The 23344-nt window shown below is 49.5% G+C and overlaps 1 protein-coding gene across 1 annotated transcript in view; it reads right to left on the minus strand.

Moving 5' to 3' along the window:
• Positions 1-23344, minus strand: part of LOC147092941 (ADP-ribose glycohydrolase MACROD1-like) — a 1295420-nt gene that overhangs the window by 15080 nt on the left and 1256996 nt on the right. Inside the window, exons 9-10 of the mRNA XM_085976266.1 lie at positions 20161-20242; positions 16058-16153 (exon numbers count right to left, since the gene is read on the minus strand). Of these exons, the coding sequence (XP_085832392.1) occupies positions 16058-16153; positions 20161-20242 (178 nt within the window). The remainder of the gene's footprint in view (positions 1-16057; positions 16154-20160; positions 20243-23344) is intronic.

Here is a 23344-nt window from a genome sequence, read left to right on the forward strand (position 1 = left end):
CTTGAGAATCCCTGATTATAATCGCTCAACCATTGGCGGCCGTGCCTTCTGTTGCCTGGGCCCGAAGCTCTGGAATTCCCTGCCTAAACCTCCCTGCCTCGCTACCTCTCTTTCCTCCTTTAAGACGCTCCTTAAAACCAACCTCTTCGGCCAAGCTTTTGGTCACCTGCTCTAATTTATCCTTATGTGGATCGGTGTCAATTTTTTTGTCTTATAATACTCCTGAGCAGCGCCTTGGGACGTTTTACTACGTTAAAGGCGCTGCATAAATACAAGTTGTTGTTGTTGTTGATGGGGTACGCGTAGAGAAGATGTTTCCATTTAGGTGTTGTGGGGGGAAGGGGGGCAGGTGGGAGTCCAAGACTAGGGGTCATAAGTATAAGATAGTCACTAATAAATCCAGTAAGGAATTCAGGAGAAACATCTTTACCCAGAAACATAAGCAAAATACTGCGGATGCTGGAAATCTGAAATAAAAACAGAGAATGCTAGAAACACTGAGCAGGTCAGGCAGCATCCGTGGAGAGAGAGAAACAGAGTTAATGGGCAGGATTATACTTACCGAGACGCGTTGGGGGCAGGACTGCTGCCTTCCGGGTTTTAGTCCTGCCCCCAGCAACGTCTGATGAACAGACGCTATTTTGCCCTGACTGGCCTTGTTAAGCCACCCTGCGGGCTTGCGGGCCAATTAAGGGAAAGCCGGTGTCAGATGACGTCAGTTGATGACGCTTCATCTGCCGGTTTTCTTAAAGGCATCTGCACCACACTTGTTTGACAGATGATTTGACAGTGTTTGACAGCATTAAGGACAATCACTGTCCAAAGGTGAGCCCTTGCACCCAGGCTCTCCAATGACTCTCTCCTTTGGATAAAACAGGTGGCAGCTGCAGCTGAGGTTGCAGAAACCATCTGTCACTTCTCCCGATGAGATGAGGCTACACAAATACCTCACAGCTTGTCAGCTGCAGAAACATCTAACCACATTAAAAATTACTTTCACAACTTTTCCTTAGCTCTGATACTAACCAGTGTCCCATTGCATGCTTCACACCACTTCTCCAGCTGTCATCCAAACACCAACATAACAACAGACCCACAGCATGCCTCACTTACCCTGGCGGAGTCCCCTGACGTCGGGAAGCCCACAGCAACAGTCGAAGAATTGGGAAAAGCCTCATAACTGCCTGTTAACTACCTGTTAACAGGCAGTTAAGTGGCTATAATCCTCTTCCCGCTGCTAGGGGTCGGGTCCCTGCGCAAATCGGGGACCCAACTCCCGGGAAGATTGGTTGGAGGCGGGATTTTCCCAGCAGTCCTGCCTCCCGAGGGCTGGTAAAATCCAGCCCAACGTTTCGGGTTGATGACCTTTCATCAAAACTGGAAAAAGTTAGAAGATGTAACAGATTTTAAGCAACTGCAGGGGCAGGGAGATGGGGGAGAGGAGGAAAGAACAAAAGGGAAGGTCTGTGATCGGGTGGAAAGCAGGAGAGATTAAATGACAAAAGGGATGATTGTACAAAGCAAAAGGAGATGGTACCCGGAGACTGGTTAGAATGAGGAACTCGCTACCACAGGGAGTGGTTGAGGCGAATAGTATAGATGCATTTAAGGGGAAGCTGGATAAGGCTAAAGGGATCACTTAAGGCTAAGGGGATCAAGGGATATGGGGAGAAAGCAGGGACAGGGTACTGAATTTGGATGATCAGCCATGATCTCATCAAATGGCGGAGCAGGTTCGAGGGACCGAATGGCCTACTCCTGCTCCTATCTTCTATGTTTCTATGTAAGCACATGGGGGAGAAAGGAATAGAAGGATATGCTGATAGGGTGAGATGAAGAGGGGTGGGAGAAGGCTCGAGTGGAGCATAAACACCGGCACGGAGCAGATGGGCCGAATGGCCTGTTTCCCTGCGGTAGGTTCGATGTACCCAGCCACTGCAGTAAGGTCCTGTACAAATCCTTCCCACCTGTCCCTTCTCCAGCACTTGCTGAGCAAGCGGGACAAAGCCAGAGCAAGTGGCAGCAAGTCCCAGCTTCAATGATTCAAAAATCCAGCCAATCTCCCTCAGCATGAGTGTCTAACCACCAGAGGCACAAAGCAGCTTAACAATTAGAAAAAACAGAACAGATGCAGAGGAATAAAGCCATCACAGTACGCAATCATCTGATGTACTGCATGTCCCAACGCACTATTTAAACATCTGTTTTACCTGAGTAACTTGTGAGACAGTGCGAGTGATTGTAAATTAAACTTTGTCGTGACAGCGCTTATTATGGTGTATATTTAGTTGACTCAGTGCGTCGATATTTAAATTGAAAAAATCTCCTCCACAATGACCTAAAAAATGTTGGTGTCTGAGAGGCAATCCCTCCACAGCCTCGCTCCTCCCTACCTATCTAGGCAATCTCCTCCAAACCTTCTGCTCTCATCCGGTGCTATTCCGCCCTCTCCCCACTCTACTCTCGGTGACCTTCAGCTTTCTTCCCCCTACACTCTACAACTCTCCCCAGACTCCTTCATCTTCTTGCATCTATCTCTACTCCGGTGCAGTGCTGAGGGAGCGCCGCGCTGTCGGAGGGGCCGTCTTTCGGATGAGATGTTAAACCGAGGCCCCGTCTGCCCTCTCAGGTGGGCGTAAAAGATCCCAGGGGCACTATTTCGAAGAAGAGCAGGGGGAGTTATCCCCGGTGTCCTGGGGCCAATATCCCTCAACCAACATCACTAAAACAGATGATCTGGTCATTATCATATTGCTGTTTGTGGGAGCTTGCTGTGCACAAATTGGCTGCCACGTTTCCCACATTACAACAGTGACTCCACTTCAAAAAGTACTTCATTGGCTGTGAAGCGCTTTGAGGTGTCTGCTGGTTGTGAAAGGCGCTATATAAATGCAAGTCTTTCTTTCTTTTACCTTCAAAATCTACCTCTGACAGTGTCTTCAGCCACTTCCCATAGTCCGCCTTCTACTCCTGCTTGGCCCCCTACCCTACCCCCCCAAACTGGGAGTGCCTTGGGATATATTGCTCTGTTAAAGGCAATATATAAACTTGTTGTTGTTGAAAATGGAGGCCTCCACATCTTGGGGGGCGACTTTGCGCGTTGGAGGCGGGACTCCCACTTGTCGGGTCGATGTCCCGCCTCCGTCGACTTGTGGCCAACCCACGCTATTTTCCCTTGATTGACCTTGTTAAGTCCACCCAGCGGGCTTAGCAGGCCAATTAAGGGGAAGCCGGTTACAGAGAACGTCAACGTATGACGTTTCATCTGTCAAAATCGGAGAATGCAGCAGCCATCTGTCATCTCTGCTGCGGAGATGCGGGAGTCTCCGGTTCCCCAGCTGTTGAAGCCTGCAGGAACAAACAAAGGTAAGTAAACATTTTCTATCACTTTTCACTCACCTCACACACTTACCTCTCCACACTTGCACCCATCATTCACCTCCACAGCGCACCTTTGGACCCCTCCGACCCCCGCAGACCCACTGCTCGCCTCGGTGACCCTGGTGGGGTTCGCAGCCTTTGGGAAGCCTGCACCTGTGCTGGAAAAATGGGGATAAGCCTCTTAACTGCCTGTTAACTAACTGTTAACAGGCAGTTAAATGGCTGTAATCCCCTTCCCGCCTCCAGGAGACGGGACCTGGCGCGGGTCGGCTACCTGCCTCCTGGGAAGATGGCACAGAGGCGGGTTAGGGGTGGGATGGGCACCCACCCCCAGATTCTGCCATTTTCCCGGCAGTCCCACCTGCAAATCCGCCTCTCCAGGGCTGGCACGATCTCGCCCTCGGAGTCTGGAAGCGTCAGTCTGATGTCTCCGGTTTTCCAGTTTTTTAAATTATAGATCATGAGTTGCCATTTTGACTTCCCTTCCCTCCAGAAGGTGCTGCCGGTTGTTGGGGGTCCAGTTCCACAGGTGCTGGGCACACTCTGGTACTTTCGCATGAGTGCTCACTCCTCATGTTTCAGCGTGGCATCAAACGCCCACATTTCCCGGCAAGTCTCGCTGGATAGAGATCTGGAGCAGGAACTCTGGCCGATTGTTATTCCTGCAACCCGTGCCCCTCCTCCCCGCCACAACTCTAGTCCAAGGACGCTGAAGCCAAGGGGGCGATTTTGCCAGCCCTGGGGAGGCGGGTGGCGTAAGAAAACTACTAGGCACTTGGTCTGAGTATTAAACAAGGCTTTAATCAACTGTTTTTCAACATGGAGAGCTAGTTGTGTCCTTCACTAGTTCCTGTTAAAGAATGTCCTGAGCAAGCTGGGCCCATGCCCGAGTATTTATACTCTCCCTGGACAGCGCCACCAGCAGGCCACCCAGTATTATTTCATAAGTCATTTCCACATGAATGACAAGATTCATGTCAGCAAGTATGGAGGCGGGACTGCTGGGAAAATGGCAGAATCTGGGGGCGGGTGCCCATCCCGCCCCCAACCCACCTCCAAGCCATCTTCCCAGGAGGTGGGTAGCCGGCCCACGCAGGTAGTTAACAGGCAGTTTTTTGGATAATCCCTAGTTTGCCACCTAAAGCGTGGGCTTCCCGACGGCTCCGAACCTCGCTGGGGTCAGCGAGGCAAGCTGTGGGTCTGCGGGGGTCGGAAGGGCCAAGATGTGCAGGTGAGTGATGGGTACATGAGGTAAGTGGGTGAGGTGAGTGTTGAGAGTTTTAAAAGCTTTACTTACCTTTGCTTCTTCCTCCAGGTTTCAACCCTTCAGGTCTCGGGAGTCCCTCATCTCACCGGCAGAGAAAGCAGAATGGCTGCTGTATTCTCAAATGCAGCAGCCTTCTGCTTTCTGCTCAGGAAGGCTTTCTAATTGAGTCTTGAGTAAAGACTCAACTTAGAAGACAGACTGTCAGTGTTTGACAGCTTCACAGAGTTGTCAAACGATGACAATCCATCTGTCAAAAATTGACAGATGAAACGTCACTCGCTGACGTCACCAGTAACCGGCTACCCCTTAATTGGCCTGCTGAGCCCGCTGGGTGGGCTTAACAAGGTCAATCAAGGGAAAATAGCGTGGGTTGGCCACAGGTCAATGGAGTCCCGCCTCCTAAAGCTCCCCATTGAGAAAATCCAGCCCCAAGTGTTGCATTCCAACTGCTGGCCCATCCGAGAGGTGCTAACTGGGCACCGACTGGGAGCAAAGTTCCTGGCCTCATGGTGCCTTTCCCCACTGAGGCATTGGAGGAGCTCCATTTTGACCCTTAGGTTTTGCCTTACTCTCTGCCAGTCTGAGGGAGATAGGAACAGGAGGAGGCCATTCAGCCTCTTGAGCCAGTTCCACCATTGAATTAGATCATGGGCTGATCTGTATCTATGAAGAGAAGCTGGGTGGCGGGGGGGGCGCTTGTTAGGATAAGTCCTTTCAGCTCGTGTGTCAGAGATTGGGCAGGTTGGGCCTGTACTCATTGGAGTTTAGAAGAATGAGAGGTGATCTCATTGAAACATATAAGATTCTGAGAGGGCTCGACAGGGTAGATGCAGAGAGGATGTTTCCCCTCATGGGGGAATCTAGAACTCGGGGGCACAGTTTCAGAATAAAGGGTCGCCCATTTAAAACTGAGGTGAGGAGGAATTTCTTCTCTCAGAGGGTCATGAATCTTTGGAATTCTCTGCCCCAGAGAGCCGTGGAGACTGGGTCATTGAATACATTCAAGGTGGAGAAAGGCAGATTTTTGAACAATAAGGGAGTGATGGGTTGTGGGGAGCGGGCAGGGAAATGGAGCTGAGCCCAAGATCAGATCAGCCATGATCTCATTAAATGGCGGAGCAGGCTCGAGGGGCCAAACGGCCGACTCCTGCTCCTATTTCTTATGTTCTTATGAGGAGGAATTTCTTCACTCAGTGGGTTGTGAATCTTTGGAATTCTCTGCCCCAGAGGGCTGTGAATGCTGAGTCTTTGAGTATATTCAAGACCGAGATCGATAGATTTTTGAATTCTAGGGGAATCAAGGGATATGGAGATCGGGCGGGAAAGTGGAGTGGAGGTCGATGATCAGCCATGATCTTATTGAATGGCGGAGCAGGCTCGAGGGGCTGAATGGCCTGCTCCTGCCCCTATTTCTTATGTTCTTATGTCAGTGCAGGCCAGACAGAGGAGATGGAAGTGCGAAAGTTCTGAGCAAAGTTACATTGAGGGCGATTTAGCTGCCAGCTTGGTGTGAGTCCGTGACTGTAACCTGTCCATCATTTGGCACCAACTTGTGCAAAAAATCATTCACTAAGTTTGAAGAAAAGAGTATCGGATGCGTTTTGAGTGGACTATCAGCTCTGAGGAAAGAGCAACCAGTCCAGAGGACCCATATTTGAGTCGAATGCCAGTCAGACTCAACTAGCCCCGCAGGCAAGGCTGAAAGGAGGAGTGGCGGGACGTAAAATGGACTGAGGAGAAAAAGCATTCGGAATTGAACGCCTCCCCCTCCAGATTTGCGACGAACTTTTAGTTTAAGCTCTCCACGACACAGCAATCTCTTCCCACAGCTGGAGACACCACTGGCATTCCTTGTTTCGTATCTAACGCAGACTCAAGAAAAAAGCTTGCTGTGTGACAGCTGATCCGTCTCTCACCCCATGCCTCTCACTTCTCTCTATTTTGTCTGTTTTATTATACTGCCACCGTCAGTTCTCCTCTGAAGATCTCTCTCTCATTCTTTCTCAACAGTGCGGCGCTCCCTCAGTACTGCCCCTCCAACAGTGCAGCGCTCCCTCAGTATTGTCCCTCCGACAGTGCGGTGCTCCCTCAGTACCGCCCCTCCGACAGTGCGGCGCTCCCTCAGTACTGCCCCTCCAACAGTGCGGCGCTCCCTCAGTACTGTCCCTCCGACAGTGCGGCGCTCCCTCAGTACTGCCCCTCCAACAGTGCAGCGCTCCCTCAGTACTGCCCCTCCAACAGTGCAGCGCTCCCTCAGTATTGTCCCTCCGACAGTGCGGTGCTCCCTCAGTACCGCCCCTCCGACAGTGCAGCGCTCCCTCAGTACTGCCCCTCCAACAGTGCGGCGCTCCCTCAGCACTGCCCCTCCGACAGTGCGGCGCTCCCTCAGCACTGCCCCACTGACAGTGCAGCGCTCCCTCAGTACTGCCCCTCCGACAGTGCAGCGCTCCCTCAGTACTGCCCCTCCGACAGTGCGGCGCTCCCTCAGTACTGCCCCTCCGACAGTGCGGCGCTCCCTCAGCACTGCCCCTCCGACAGTGCGGCGCTCCCTCAGCACTGCCCCTCCGACAGTGCGGCGCTCCCTCAGTACCGCCCCTCCGACAGTGCGGCGCTCCCTCAGTACCGCCCCTCCGACAGTGCGGCGCTCCCTCAGTACCGCCCCTCCGACAGTGCGGCGCTCCCTCAGTACTGCCCCTCCGACAGTGCGGCGCTCCCTCAGTACCGCAGTGGGAGTGCCAGCCTGGATTTTTGTGCTCAAGTCTCTCCTTCCGGGGTGAGGAAAGCTTGGCCTCTCCTCTCAGGGCCCGTGTCCAGACACGTTGAAACGCTGAATTCCTCTTGTAGGGGGTAATTACAGCAGAAAACACCAGTCTCTCTCCCTTCATTTAAAGCATTAGCAGTGAGAGAGAGAAATAAAACTTGAATGTGATACAGAAACAGGACAGGAAGCAGATTTTAAAAACTGCCCAGGTTAAAAAAAACAAAAGGGCAGAAAAGTGACTTGCTGATGTTATCGTGCGGATGCTCAATGCATTTCTACGCAAAGGCACTCTCTGCTATTTTAACAGAGGTCTTAACCCACTTAATGAGGTGTCCTTCACTTAATCAGTGGACCTTCACGCAATTTGCTGCAAATAATTACAGATGCGGAGTGATCACGTTCTGCACTGCAGCACCATGGCAACGGAATCAAATACAGCGAAACAGAACAATCTTTACAATTTTTTCACACACGACTCCCCTGATGGACCAGTAAATGATCAGCAGTTCAGGCGCTAGAACTGGCCTCAGTTACATTTTGGGGCTAGGGACAGGGTTGGGGGGTGGGGGGGAAAAATAAACCCAGCCAGGGTTCCCGCTCCCGATCGCAGGCTGGTGACCCCTGTCGGAAAGTGGGCAGGTTTGAACATCAGGCGAGGGCAAGCATTGAACTTAACTGTGACGCTTTTCATGGCTGAATGGCCCACCTGCGGTCAGCTAACACAGCAGATACCAGACTAGCATGTTAAGAATGGGCACCCAGGCGAAAGATTAAGGAGGTGCTGCTGCCCGTGGGACTACCTCCAGGGAGAAGGAACTGTAATATTTTCCAAACTCGTCTGTTTGTGTGTTTCATGCGAGTGGCGATCTTTCATGTCAGCTGTGGCTCAGTGGGTAGCACACTCGCCTCTAAGCCAGAAGGTTGTGGGTTCATAGTCCCACTCCGGGGACTTGAGTACATAAAGCTAGGCTGACACTCCCAGTGCAGTGCTGAGGGAGCGCCGCACTGTCGGAGGGGCGGTGCTGAGGGAGCGCCGCACTGTCGGAGGGGCAGTACTGAGGGAGCGCCGCACTGTCGGAGGGGCAGTACTGAGGGAGCGCCGCACTGTCGGATGGGCGGTACTGAGGGAGTGCCGCACTGTCGGAGGTGCCGTCTTTCAGATGAGACGTTAAACCGAGGCCCTGTCTGCCCTCTCAGGTGGACGTAAAAGATCCCATGGCACTATTTCAAAGAAGAACAGGGGAGTTCTCCCCGGTATCCCGGGGCCAATATTTATCCCTCAATCAACATCACTAAAACAGATGATCTGGTCATTATCACATTGCTGTCTGTGGAAGCTTGCAGTGCACAAATTGGCTGCCGCGTTTCCTACATTAAAACAGTGACCACACTTCAAAAAGTGCTTCATTGGCTGTAAAGCGCTTTGAGACGTCCGGTGGTCGTGAAAGGCGCTGTAGAAATGCAAGTCTTTCTTTCTTTTACATGGCCTTTTATGCGCGTTTAGTGCCAAGGCTCTTACTTCCCTGCACCAAGCTGGTGGATCTGCCTCGTGAATGCATGCTTCGTGCCACGACGCGTGGCATTAGCAGCCGCGCACGATGCAGTTCTAAATGCTGGGCTCCAGAAAAACCTGCTGGGCCGAGGCCAGGACGGGTCTCCGTCTCCACGGGCATAGCCTGTGCAATCACCTGTGGTAAGAGCCCCACACTCAGCAGGGATGGCTGCCAGCGAGCTTGCGGTTCCTCCTGAGTGATCCTGCTAGCAATCCAGCAGAAGACAGAGCCAGAGATAATACTTCATTTAAAGGGGGCAATTTTAACCCGACAGTGTTAACCGGTTGTACACCCTTCCCGGATATTGCTCTTCACTGACTTCGAGCGAGAGTAAAATCTGGGCGGGGTGGAAAACCAGGGTTGCACACGGTCTGGTCGGTTTCCCCACGGGCGGTTTAGGTTAAAACTGACCGCGCCCCCATCTCCGCAACCATGCTATCTGTTACTGCTTGAAACCTGCTGTATCAGCAGTGAGGGAGGGCGCGCGCGGGCCCCTTACTGACAACCGCCACCCATTAAATAATGGCACAATAAGACCAGCACGCCATGTAAGGCAGATTCCTCAACTGCAGGGAATTACGTAAGTCTTCTTCTTAGGCAGACCCTCGGAACCGAGGATGACTTGCTTCCGCACTAAAAATGAGTTCTCAGGTGACTGATGAGTCCAATGCGGGACCTACAGTCTCTGTCACAGGTGGGGCAGACGGTGGTTGAAGGGGCGGGTGGGTGGGGTGCTTGGGTTGACGTGTGCTCCTTGCGCTGCCTGCGCTTGGCTTCCGCTTGCTCCTGGCGAAGAGACTCGAGGTGTTCGGCGCCTTCCCGGATGCTTCTCCTCCACTTTGTGCGGTCTTGGGCCAGGGATTCCCAGGTGTCAGTGGGGATGTTACACTTTTTCAAGGAGGCCTTGAGGGTGTCCTTGAAGCGTTTCCTCTGCCCACCTGGGGCTCTCTTGCCGTGTTGGAGCTCCGAGTAGAGCGCTTGTTTTGGGAGTCTCGTATCGGGCATGCGGATGATGCGGCCCGTCCATCGGAGCTAATCGGGTGTGGTCATGAGGGAGAAAGGAATAGAAGGTCATGCTGATAGGGTGCGATGAGGTAGTGGTGGAGCCTCCTCCCACCCCTCCTCCTGGAACTCCCTCCCTAACAGCACTGTGGGATCACCTTCACCACACGGACTGCAGCGGTTCAAGAAGGCGGCTCACCACCACCTTCTCAAGGGCAATTAGGGATGGGCAATAAATGCTGGCCTTGCCAGCGACGCCCACATCCCATAAATGAATAAAGCAATAATAAACACCAGCATGAACCCGATGGGCCGAATGGCCTGTTTCTGTGCTGTACATTCTGTGTAATTTAGTTTGGCATTAAATTTGACTCAAACAACATATGCACAGTAAAAAATACTATAATTTAGTGCTATATACTGTACCGCCTGCTCATCCACTGCTGAAATCCTCATCCATGCCTTTGTTGCCTCTAGACTTGACTATTCCAACGCACTCCTGGCTGGCCTCCCACATTCCACCCTACGTAAACTTGAGGTGATCCAAAACTCGGCTGCCCCGTGTCCTAACTCGCACCAAGTCCCGTTCACCCACCCCCGCTGTGCTCGCTGACCGAAATTAAGCAGTGCCTCGATTTCAAAATTCTCATCCTTGTTTTCAAATCCCTCCATGGCCCTCGCCCCCTCCCTATCTCTGTAATCTCCGCCAGCCCCACAACCACCCCCCGCAACCCCCCGCCCCGAGATCTCTGCGCTCCTCTAATTCTGGAATCTTGAGCATCCCTGATTATAATTGCTCAACCTTTGGTGGTCGTGCCTTCTGTTGCCTGGGCCCTGAGCTCTGGAATTCCCTCCCTAAACCTTTCCGCTTCTCTTTCCTCCTTTAAGACGCTCCTTAAAACTGACCTCTTTGACCAAGCTTTTGGTCACCTGCCCTAATTTATCCTTATGTGGATCGGTGTAAAATTTTTTGTCTTAAAATACTCCTGTGCAGCACCTTGAGACGTTTTACTACATTAAAGGCACTATATAAATACAAGTTAATGTTGTTGTTGTTGGTTCCCCTAAGTTTATCCTTTGCTCTGTTGCCCGGTTTTTTCTCGCACCCTGTCTCGAGGGCGCCGACTCTGACTGCGGTACGGTTCCACTGGCTGCTCAACGCAATATTGTCACGAAGCTAATCTCGGGAATTGTCTGTTTGGATTTTAATGTTCAGTCGTATAGATTGTTTCAAAAAATTTATCACCTGGTTTATCGTAAGGTCAGGCGGCCACGAATCAGTTTTATGTCTGCAGTTATGGGTAGCATTTAAAAGAAAGATACAACTGCCGTTGATATAGCCCCTTTCATGCCCTCAGGATGTCTCAAAGTGCTGCACAGACAGCAAATTACTTTTGGAGTGTCACTATTGCTTTGCAGGCAAATGCAGCAGCCAATTTGCACACAGCAAGATCCCACAAACAGCAGTGAGATAAATAACCAGTTAATCTGTTTTGGTGCTACTGGTTGAGGGATATATGTTGGCCAAACCACCAGGGGATAAAAATTGGGGAGTGCCCCAACAGCGCCCTGAAAAATTTCGCCGCCCCGCGGCCGATTTTCCCAGGTAACGCCCCGAAAGGGAGGAGGGGCGATACTGGAAGCACCCCGCGTCCCTCTTGGGGCGCTGCGAGCCAATATCGTGGTGCTACGTGCCGTGGTACTGCAGGCATTCCTCCCCTTATTAAAGGGGAGGGGTCTGGTGCAGCGCATCCCGGGCGCCCAGCTGGGCCACCAGGGATCAGGAGGGCCGGGCTCACGGAGCGCAGCTGGCACCCCACGGCGGGGGGGGGGCTTCACGGGGGCCGGGGACAGCAACAGGGGCAGGTGCTGGCAGGCAGCCAGCAACAAAAATGGCCGCCCGCCACCTCCCCTTTAACTAGCGTCGCCCCGGCCGCAGGTAGGCCCCCCTAGAGCAGAGTAGAGTTTTGGGTAAAAATAAGCAGAGTGGGTCAGGAAGGGATGGAGACAGTAACGAAGGTGGTAATAAGGCATCAGTGACTAAGGTGGCATCAGGGAAAAACAGAAATAAGTCAAAGCTAAAGGCACTATATCTGAATGCATGAAACATTCGCAACAAAATAGATGAATTAATAGCGCAGGTAGAAATGAACAGGTTTGATCTAATAGCCATTATGGAGATGTGGTTGCAATGTAGCCAAGGTTGGGAACTAAATATTCCAGGATACTTAACTTTTAGAAGAGATAGGCAAAATGGAAAAGGAGAAGGGGTAGCCCTGATAGTAGAGAGAAAGGATCTTAGCTCGGAAAATCAAGAGGTAGAATCAGTTTGGGCGAAGCTAAGCAACAGCAAGGGGGCAGAAAACATTGGTGGGAGTTGTTTATAGGCCCCCAAACAATAGTTGTAATGTAGGGCAGAGTATAAATCAGGAAGTTAGAGGCGCGTGTAACAAGGGTAATACAGTAATCATGGGGGACTTTAATCTACATGTAGACTGGGCAAACCAAATTTGCAGTAATAGTGTGGAGGACGAATTCATGGAAAGTATACAAGATAGTTTTCTAGATCAGTCTGTTGAGGAATCAACTAGGGAACAGGCTATTTTAGATCTAGTATTGTGCAATGAGAAAGGGTTAATTAATAACCTTGTAGTAAAGGGGCCTTTAGGGAAGAGTGACCATAATATAATAGAATTTTATATTGAGCTTGAAAGTGGATTTAGTTAAATCCAAAACTAGGGTCTTAAATCTAAACAAAGCAAACTACGTAGGTATGAGGGGCGAGTTGGCTAAGGTAGATTGGGAAACTACATTAAAAGGTTGATGGTAGAGAAGCAATGGCTAGCATTTAAAGAATTAATACATAATTTACAAAAAATATACATTCCTTTAAGGCACAAAAACCCCACAGGAAAAGTGGTCCAACCGTGGTTAACAAGAGAAGTTAAAGATAGTAGTAGATCAAAGGAAGAGGCTTATAATGTTGCCAAAAAGAGTAGTAAGCCTGAGGTAACAACAGTAAATGCTGGAAACACTCAGCAGGTCAGGCAGCATGGAGGAGAGAGAAACAGAGTCAACGTTTCAGGTCGAGGACCCTTCGCCAGAACTGGAAAAGGTTAGGGAGGAGAGATTTTTAAGCAGGGGCAGGGAGGAGGGGAGGAAAGAACAAAGGGAAGGTCTGTGACAGGATGGAAGGCAGGAGAGATTGACTGACAAAAGGGATGATGGTGCGAGGCAAAAGGAGATGGTAATGGGACAAGTTAAAAAACAAAAGATGACACTAGATGAGGTGTGAATGATGATGGCAGCAACATTAACAGCTACCATGTGAGAAAACAAGAGAGAAAAAAATATATAAAGAAATACAGGGGCTGAGGTTATAGTCTGAAATTGTTGAACTCGATGTTGAGTGCAGAAGGCTGTAAAGTGCCTAATAGAAAGTTGAGGTGCTGTTCCTCGAGCTTACGTTGAGCTTCAGTGGAACAGTGCAAGAGGCCGAGGACGGTGAGGCCTGAGTGGGAGTGGAGCGGAGAATTAAAGTGACAGGCGACCGGAAGCTCGGGGTCACCCTTACGGACTGAACGGAGGTGTTCCGCAAAGCGGTCACCCAATCTGCATTTGGTCTCCCCAATGTAGAGGAGACCGCATCGTGAGCAGCGAATACAGTATACTAAATTGCCTGAGGATTGGGAGGATTTTAGAATTCAGCAAAGGAGGACCAAGAAATTGATATAGAAAGGGAAAATAAAATATGAGAGTAAACTAGCGAGAGACAAAGAAACAGACTATAAAAGCTTCTATAGGTATGTAAAAAGAAAAAGATTAGCAAAAGTAAATGTGGGTCCCTTACAGGCTGAGACAGGAGAAATTATAATGATGAATAAAGAAGTGGCAGAGAAGAAGATGCAAAAAACTTCCCGGAAATAGTGGAGAACCAAGGGTCTAGTGAGAATGAGGAACTGAAAGAAATTAGTATTAGTAAAAAAATAGTACTGGAGAAATTAATGGGACTGAAAGCCGATAAATCCCCTGGACCTGATGGCCTACATTCCAGGGTTTTGAAAGAGGTGGCTATAGAGATAGTGGATGCATTGGTTGTCATTTTCCAAAATTCCATAGATTCTAGAACGGTTCCCATGGATTGGAAGGTGGCAAATGTAACCCCACTATTTAAGAAAGGAGGGTGAGAGAAAACGGGGAACTGCAGACCAGTTAGCCTGACATCAGTAGTAGGGAAAATGCTAGAATCTATTATTAAGGACATGGTAACAGGGCACGTAGAAAATAATAATAGGATTGGGCAGAGTCAACACGGATTTATGAAAGGGAAATCATGTTTGACAAATGTTAGAGTTTTTTGAGGTTGTAACTATCAGAATAGATAAGGGGGAACCAGTGGATGTGGTGTATTTGGATTTTCAGAAGGCATTCGATAAGATGCCACACAAGAAGTTAATAAACAAAATGAGGGCTCATGGGATTGGGGGTAATATACCAGCATGGATTGAGGATTGGTTAACGCACAGAAAACAGAGAGTAGGAATAAACGGGTCATTTTCGGGTTGGCAGGCTGTAACTAGTGGGGTACCGCAAGGATCAGTGCTTGGGCCTCAGCTATTCACAATCTACATCAATGATTTGGATGAGGGCACCAAATGTAATATATCCAAGTTTGCTGATGATACAAAGCTGGGTGGGAAGGTTAAGTTGTGAGGAGGATGCAAGGAGGCTTCAAGGGGATATAGACAGGCTAAGTGAGTGGGCAAGAACATGGCAAATGGAATATAATGTGGAGAAATGTGAAGTTATCCACTTTAGTAGGAAAAATAGAAAAGCAGAGTATTTTTTAAATGGTGAGAGATTGGGAACTGTTGGTGTTCAGAGGGACCTGGGTGTCCTTGTACACGAATCACTGAAAGTTAACATGTAGGTACAGCAAGCAATTAGGAAAGCAAATGGTATGTTGGCCTTTATTACAAGAGGATTTGAGTATAAAAGTAAAGATGTCTTACTGCAATTATATAGGGCCCTGGTGAGACCACACCTGGAGTATTGTGGACAGTTTTGGTCTCCTTACCTAAGGAAAGATATACTTGCCATAGAGGGAGTGCAACGAAGGTTCACCAGACTGATTCCTGGGATGGGGGGATTGTCCTATGAGGAGAGATTGAGTAGACTCGGCCTATATTCTCTAGAGTTTAGAAGAATGAGAGGTGATCTCATTGAAACATACAAAATTCTTACAGGGCTCGACAGGGTAGATGCAGGGAAGATGTTTTCCCCAGGCTGGGGAGTCTAGAACCAGGGGTCACAGTCTCAGAATAAGGGGTCGGCCATTTAGGACTGAGATGAGGAGGAATTTCTTCACTCAGAGGGCGGTGAATCTTTGTAATTCTCTGCCCCAGAGGGCTGTGGAGGCTCAGTCGTTGAGTATATTCAAGACCGAGATTGATAGATTTTTGGATATTAAGGGAATCAAGGGATATGGGGATAATGCAGGGAAGTGGAGATGAGGTAGAAGGTCAGCCCTGATCTTACTGAATGGCGGAGCAGGCTCGAGGGGCCGAAGGGCCGACTCCTGCTCCTATTTCTTATGTTTGATGGGACAGTGAGAGGGAGCTTTACTCTGAATGCTCGATGGGACAGTGAGAGGGAGCTTTACTCTGAATGCTCGATGGGACAGTGAGAGGGAGCTTTACTCTGAATACTCGATGGGACAGTGAGAGGGAGCTTTACTCTGAATGCTCGATGGGACAGTGAGAGGGAGCTTTACTCTGAATGCTCGATGGGACAGTGAGAGGGAGCTTTACTCTGAATGCTCGATGGGACAGTGAGAGGGAGCTTTACTCTGAATGCTCGATGAGACAGTGAGAGGGAGCTTTACTCTGAATGCTCGATGGGACAGTGAGAGGGAGCTTTACTCTGAATGCTCGATGAGACAGTGAGAGGGAGCTTTACTCTGAATGCTCGATGGGACAGTATAGTGGGAGTTTTATTAAAAGAAGAAGGGAAGTGGAGGCTGAAGGAAGTGGATGTCTTGTCGTTACTGCAACACTATAAATCACGAAACCGCAATAAAGTGCAGACACAAACCTTGCTTGTTCCCGGGATTCAACGTTTTCTCGGTCTGGTTATCATCTTTATCAGCAGTGTTGGGCTTCTCCTCTGGAGGCTCTGGAGCAAGAGCCGCTGAAGATAAATGAAAACCATAAAACAACATGACTGTACCGCTGACGGGAGGAGATGGGTCTTTTTTTCCCGTCATTTCTCTTTCATTCGTCAGTCTCCCTTACATCTGTTGTCGTTCAGTGGGAGGGTTCGCTGCTGTGGCCTTTGGGCAACGTCTTGTGAAAGCTCAGTTGGTAAATGCACCAAGTTACATGGTAGTTGACGTAAGAAAACTACTAGGCACTTGGTCTAAATATTAAACAAGGCTTTAATCAACTGTTTTTCAACATGGAGATCTAGTTGCGTCCTTCACTAGTTCCTGTTAAGGAATGTCCTGAGCAAGCTGGGCCCATGCCCGAGTATTTATACTCTCCCTGGACAGCGCCACCAGCAGGCCGCCCAGTATTATTTCCTAAGTCATTTCCACATGAATGACAAGATTCATGTCAGTAGTGTCATAAACCAGTGGGCCCAGGTTCAGTTGCCAGTCTGGGTTAGTTGGTCATAGTCTGGGTAGTGGGAGAATGAGGAACTATAAGTGGCCTCAGTGCGTCCGACATAGAGAGGGGGAAAAAATCAGCCAGCTTCCTGCTCCTCAATGCTATCCAGTGACTCTCCTGATGGACATCAGTTCAGAACGTTATCAGGCTCGGCTGTGATGCTCCTCCATGTTGAATAGCTTGCCAGCGCATCGTCCAGTATCACACATAAAGAATGGTCATAGAAAAGAGGAGCAGGAGTTGGCCATTCGGCCCGTCGAGCCTGCTCCGCCATTCAATATGATCATGGCTGATCCTCTATCTCAGCTGACCAAAGTACCAGATGCATGAAACAGTATCCCAGCATCAGTCAGTGCCTTCAGGTTGAGATGGGGACATAAAAAGACAATGTACCACTGGCTCAGTTTGCATTCAGAGTAAAGCTCTCTCTCACTGTCCCATCAAATATAAGAAATAGGAGCAGGAGTCGGCCATTCAGCCTTTCGAGCCTGCTCCGCCATCCAAATCATTCACAAAGACACTCTCTTCTCCATCTCTCCCAGGTAATAGAATGATAGAATGAAACAGGAGGAGACCATTTGGCCCATTGTGCCTGTGCCGGCTCTTTGGTAGTGCTATTCAATTAATAGAAACATAGAAACATAGAAGATAGGAGCAGGAGTAGGCCATTCGGCCCCTCGAGCCTGCTCCGCCATTCAATGAGATCATAGCTGATCATCCAAATTCAGTACCCTGTCCCTGCCTTCTCTCCATATCCCTTGATCCCTTTAGCCTTAAGAAATATATCTAACTCTTTCTTGAATATATTTAATGAATTGGCCTCTACTGCCTTCTGTGGTAGAGAATTCCACAGGTTCACCACTCTCTGGGTGAAGAAATTCCTCCTCATCCCTGTCCTAAATGGCTTACCCCTTATCCTTAGACTGTGACACCTGGTTCTGGACTCCCCGACCATCGGGAACATCCTTCCTGCGTCTAGGCCTGTTAGAATTTTATAAGTTTCAATGAGATCCCCTCTCATTCTTCTAAACTCCAGCGAGTATAAGCCCAATCGACCCAATCTCTCCTCATACGTCATTTCTGCCACCCCAGGTATCAGCCTAGTGAATCTTCGCTGCACTCCCTCCATGGCAAGAACATCCTTCCTCAGATAAGGCGACCAAAACTGCACACAATACTCAAGGTGCGGTCTCACCAAGGCCCTGTACAACTGCAGCAAGACATCCTTGTTCCTGTACTCAAACCCTCTCGCTACGAAGGCCAACATACCATTTGCCTTCTTAACCGCCTGCTGCACCTGCATGCTTACCTTCAGCGACTGGTGCACAAGGACACCCAGGTCTCGTTGCACTTTCCCTTCTCCCAATCTATTGCCATTCAGATAATAATCTGCCTTCCTGTTTTTGACACCAAAGTGGATAACCTCGCATTTATCCACGTTATATTGCATCTGCCATGCTTCTGCCCAATCACCCAACCTGTCTAAATCATCCTGGAGTTTCTCGGCATCCTCCTCGCAGCACACATGCCCACCCAGCTTTGTGTCGTCTGCAAACTTGGAGATATTACATCTAGTTCCCTCGTCTAGATCATTAATATATATTGTGAATAGCTGGGGTCCTAGGACCGATCCCTGCGGTACCCCACTCGTCAATGCCTGCCACTCGGAAAAAGACCCGTTTATTCCAACTCTTTGCTTTCTGTCTGCCAACCAGTTCTCTATCCAAGTCAATACCTTGCCCCCAATCCCATGTGCCTTAATTTTACAAGCTAATCTCTTATGCGGGACCTTATCGAAAGCCTTCTGAAAGTCCAAATACACCACATCCACTGGTTCTCCCTTATCTATTTTACCAGTTATATCCTCAAAATATTCCAGTAGATTAATCCCACTTCATACTGTCATACTTCCTCTCTCCCTCAATTCACCCTCCCCCTCGTTGAACCTGCCACTCTTCTCCCCCTCCATTCCAATTCTGCCTCTTCCATCTCCCTTTAATTTCACCCCGTCTATATCCCCTTTTATTGCCATCCATTCCCTTGCCCCTTTCCAGTATTTTCAGGAGAGAGGGCCGCGTCTGATCTGTTGGCAGTTGGATTTGAGTAGGAACAGGACTGAGGAGAGTGGGGCCCAGGACTTGCTGGTATTTGTCAGCAAACACTGACCAAGCTCCCAAAACTCTGATGCCGGTATGAAGAGCTGATGGTTGGCATGCAAGCTGAGTTGCCTGGGCTGGCTTGCCAGGGTCCGCGGGCCAGGTGTGACCCACAGCCCATTGAACACTGATATTGTGGGGAATAATGGTCAGAAATGGGGATGTTCGCTGATGACTGCACAGTGTTCAGCGCCATTCACAACTCCTCAGATAATGAAGCAGTCCATGCCCGCATGCAACAAGACCTGGACAATGTTCAGGCTTGGGCTGATAAATGGCAGGTAACATTCGCGCCACAGAAGTGCCAGGCAATGACTATCTCCAACAAGCGAGAGTCTAACCACCGCCCCTTCACATTCAACGGCATTACCATCGCCGAATCCTCCACCATCAACATCTTGGGGGTCACCATTGACCAGAAACTTAACTAGACCAGCCACATAAATACTGTGGCAACAAAAGCAGGTCACAGGCTGGGTATTCTGCGGTGAGTGTCTCACCTCCTGACTCCCCAAAGCCTTTCCACCATATACAAGGCACAAGTCAGGAGTGCGATGGAATACTCTCCACTTGCCCAGATGAGTGCAGCTCCAACAACACTCAAGAAGCTCGACACCATCCAGGACAAAGCAGCCCGCTTGATTGGAATTCCATCCACCACCTTAAACATTCACTCCCTCCACCACCGGCGCACCGTGGCTGCAGTGTGTACCATCTACAAGATGCACTGCAGCAACTCGCCAAGGCTTCTTCGGCAGCACCTTCCAAACCCGCGACCTCTTCCATCTAGAAAGACAAGGGCAGCAGGCGCATGGGAATACCACCATCTCCAAGTTCCCCTCCGAGTCACACACCATCCCGACTTGGGACATATATCAGCTGTTCCTTCATCGTCGCTGGGTCAAAATCCTGGAACTCCCTCCCTAACAGCACTGTGGGAGCACCTTCACCACACGGACTGCAGCAGTTCAAGAAGGCGGCTCACCACCACTTCCTCGAGGGCAATTAGAGATGGGCAATAAATGCTGGTCCTGCCAGCGACGCCCACATCCCATAAACGAATTTTAAAAAAGTAACTGGTGGCCACCACAGTATATTCTGGTGGGTGATGTGGAAGAATTATCAATCGGGGTGGAGATTATTTCATTTCCCTCCCTCCAAGTGAACCTCATCTCCATTGGTATTATTATATTTCCCAGTGTCCCTCACTAACTCCTCGTCACTCTTCATCAGGGCCTTGGCTTATGACAGTGTTCACAATACCCATCACTAATGTTGCGATTGATAGATGCGCCTATGTATTCAAATCTCATTCTGTTTCGTTAACAAGAAAATTCAAAAATACAATGTTAAGAACATTGAGATCTCTTACCATATGGGAGGTAAAATGGCATCTTCTCCTTGTACAGGCTGTGATCGAGCTTCAGATAGACACAGAAGATAATGCGGTCGAACTGAAAAAGACACAATCCATCAGCTCTCACCAGTCAGCACTGTACATTATACTCTGCCGGAGCAGGAATTTCACCCGCACATTATATCCCTCCATAGACCTGCAGCTGTAGTATCACACATCACTCATGCAACCCTGCTTCTTCCTTTCATCTCACTTTGGGTAGGTTATGTTCTGTCTAGACTTCACTAATCCAACGCACTCCTGGCTGGCCTCCCACATTCCACCCTACGTAAACTTGAGCTCATCCAAAACTCGGCTGCCCGTGTCCTAACTCGCACCAAGTCCCTACATTGGCTCCCGGTTAAGCAGCGCCTCGATTTCAAAATTCTCACCCTTGTATTCAAATCCCTCCATGGCCCTCGCCCCCTTCCTATCTCTGTAATCTCCTCCAGCCCCAAAACTCCCCCCGAGATATCTGCGCTCCTCTAATTCTGCCCTCTTGAGCATCCCTGATTATAATCGCTCAACCTTTGGTGGCCGTGCCTTCTGTTGCCTGGGCCCTAAGCTCTGGAATTCCCTCCCTAAACCTCTCTGTCTCTCTCTCCTCCTTTAAGACGCTCCTTAAAACCTACCTCTTTGACCAAGTTTTTGGTCACCTGCCCTAATTTCTCCTCATGTGGCTCGGTGTCAAATTTTTTGTCTTAAAATACTCCTGTGCAGCGCCTTGGGACGTTTTACTACGTTAAAGGCGCTATATAAATTGTTGTTGTTGTGGGAGGCGGAGATCTAAAATGGTGAGAGAAAAGAAGCTTCTTCCCCCAATTTTCTCCCCTTCTCTATCAATTATTATTGGCTGCATTCCACAGACGCCAATGGCCATCAGGTATCTCACCCAAGTGGCCATTAGAAACATAGGTGGCGATTTTGCCAGCCCTGGGGAGGCAGGTAAGGAGGCGGGACTGACGGGAAAATGGCAGAATTTGGGAGCGGGTGCCCAACCCACTCCCAACCCGCCTCCGTGCCATCTTCTCAGGAGGTGGGTAGCCGTCCCGCGCCGGGTCCCGTCTCCTGGAGGTGGGAAGGGATTAAAGCCTATTAACTGCCTGTTACAGGTAGTTAACAGGCAGAAAACAGGATTATTCCCTTTTTGCCCTCACAAGTGCGGGCTTCCCGAAGGCTCCGAAACCCGCCAGGGTCAGCGAGGCGAGCACTGGGTCTGCGGGGTCCAAAAGTGTGCTGTGAAGGTAAGTGATGGGTGCAAGTGTGGAGAGGTGAGTATCTGAGGTAAGTGTTAGTAAAAGTGTACTTACCTTTGTTTCTTCCTGCAGGCTTCAGTCGGTGGGGATGCAGAGAGTCTCGCACCTCCGTGTTGCAGGTGAGAGATGGCCGTTGCATTCTCAGATGCAACAACCATCTCATTTCTGTAAAAGAAAGAAGTTTGATGAGTCTTGAATGCAAGACCTCATCAAACTACAGAGAATGTCACTGTTTGACAGCTTCACAGAGCTGTCAAACTCTGACAATTCATCTGTCAAAGACTTTTGACAGATGAAACGTCATATGTTGACGTGCTCTGCAACCGGCTTTCCCTTAATTGGCCTGCTAAGCCCGCTGGGCGGGCTTAACAAGGTCAATCAAGGGAAAATAGCGCGGTTTGGCCACAAATCGATGGAGGCGGGACATCGACTCACCAAGGTGCAGTCCAGCCTCCAACGCGCCCCCATTAACAAAATCGCCCCCATAGGAACAGGAATAGGTCTTTTGGTCCATCAGATACTATCAGTTCTGTCTCTTAAATCCCAATTTCTGTCTCTCTACCCACATCCCTTAATGCTCTTGCCTCCAACGTAAGCGTGAGCCTTTTTTTAAAAAACACCTCTGGTCTTTCCCACATTCCACATTATCACAACTAATTATGTGAAGAAGTTTTTTTCCTGGATCTGCTTCTAATCATGAGTGAGTGTCGGCAGCGAGCGGCCGTGGGCTACTTAACCACGAAAGGCATCGCAGCTACTGAGGCCAGTTCAGCGGGCAGGAAACATGGAAACATAGAAGATAGGAGCAGGAGTAGGCCATTCGGCCCCTCAAGCCTGCTCCGCCATTCAATGAGATCATGGCTGATCATCCAAATTCAGTACCCTGTCCCTGCTTTCTCCCCATATCCCTTGATCCCTTTAGCCTCAAGAAATATATCCAACTCCTGCTTGAATATATTTAATGAATTGGCCTCAACTGCCTTCTGTGGTAGAGAATTCCACAGGTTCACCACTCTCTGGGTGAAGAAATTCCTCCTCATCTCTGTCCTAAATGGCTTACCCCTTATTCTTAGACTGTGACCCCTGGTTCTAGACTCCCCCGCCATCGGGAACATCCTTCCTGCGTCTAGTCTGTCTAGTCCTGTTAGAATTTTATAAGTTTAATTTTATAAGAAATAATCCCCAATTTTAAAGCCACCGTTTACGTGGAAACTGGCATGCGAGTAGTTGCGTTCCCAGTGCTGCGGAATTGAGAGCTGGTTTCGAGAATATAAATACTGCATGAGGGCACTCGATCTCAGCGTGGCATGGAGAGGAATGCCAAATGAAGGCCAGTCTCTTCCTTACAACTGAGGGAGGGAAGGTTAGAGGGAAGGTTATCTCCACATTAACTCCCTTACAGACTGCCTGGGAATTAATAAAGACTCAGCATACATGTAGTTCAGAATTTTTCAAACCTATTGCTCACAGCTTTGCCTGTAACTGCTGTCTATAGATCCCCTCCCCTTCTGATCTCTGATCTCTCAGACATTTCATTTCCTGTTGTCTGCAGTCTATCATCAGCGTCCTTGATCGGATTATGCGAGTGTCAGATACACCTGGAATGGATCAGTACACTACATTAAGCGTCAGATACAAACCATGGAATGGATCAATACTGTGCCAGCCCGCCCGCCCGCTCAGCCCGGGTATTGGTGCATAGCCGCAGGAGGGTCAGAATAGTGGCCAAAGGGGAACGTGAATAGAAACAGCATCCATTGTCGTACTAAATCAGACAGAACAGAAAACCTCAGGTTCAGTCCCCAGTCTGTGCTGAGCTGGCTGATCAGGCCATGGGAGGGTCCAAACTAATGTAAGCATCGTTGAGCTAGCGGGGGGGGGGGGCGGGGGGAACTATCGGCCAG

This window comes from Somniosus microcephalus, unplaced genomic scaffold, assembly GCF_052327205.1.
Source record: "Somniosus microcephalus isolate GS21.2 unplaced genomic scaffold, FLI_Smic_1.0 unresolved_chr2, whole genome shotgun sequence".
Classification (NCBI taxonomy): domain Eukaryota; kingdom Metazoa; phylum Chordata; class Chondrichthyes; order Squaliformes; family Somniosidae; genus Somniosus; species Somniosus microcephalus.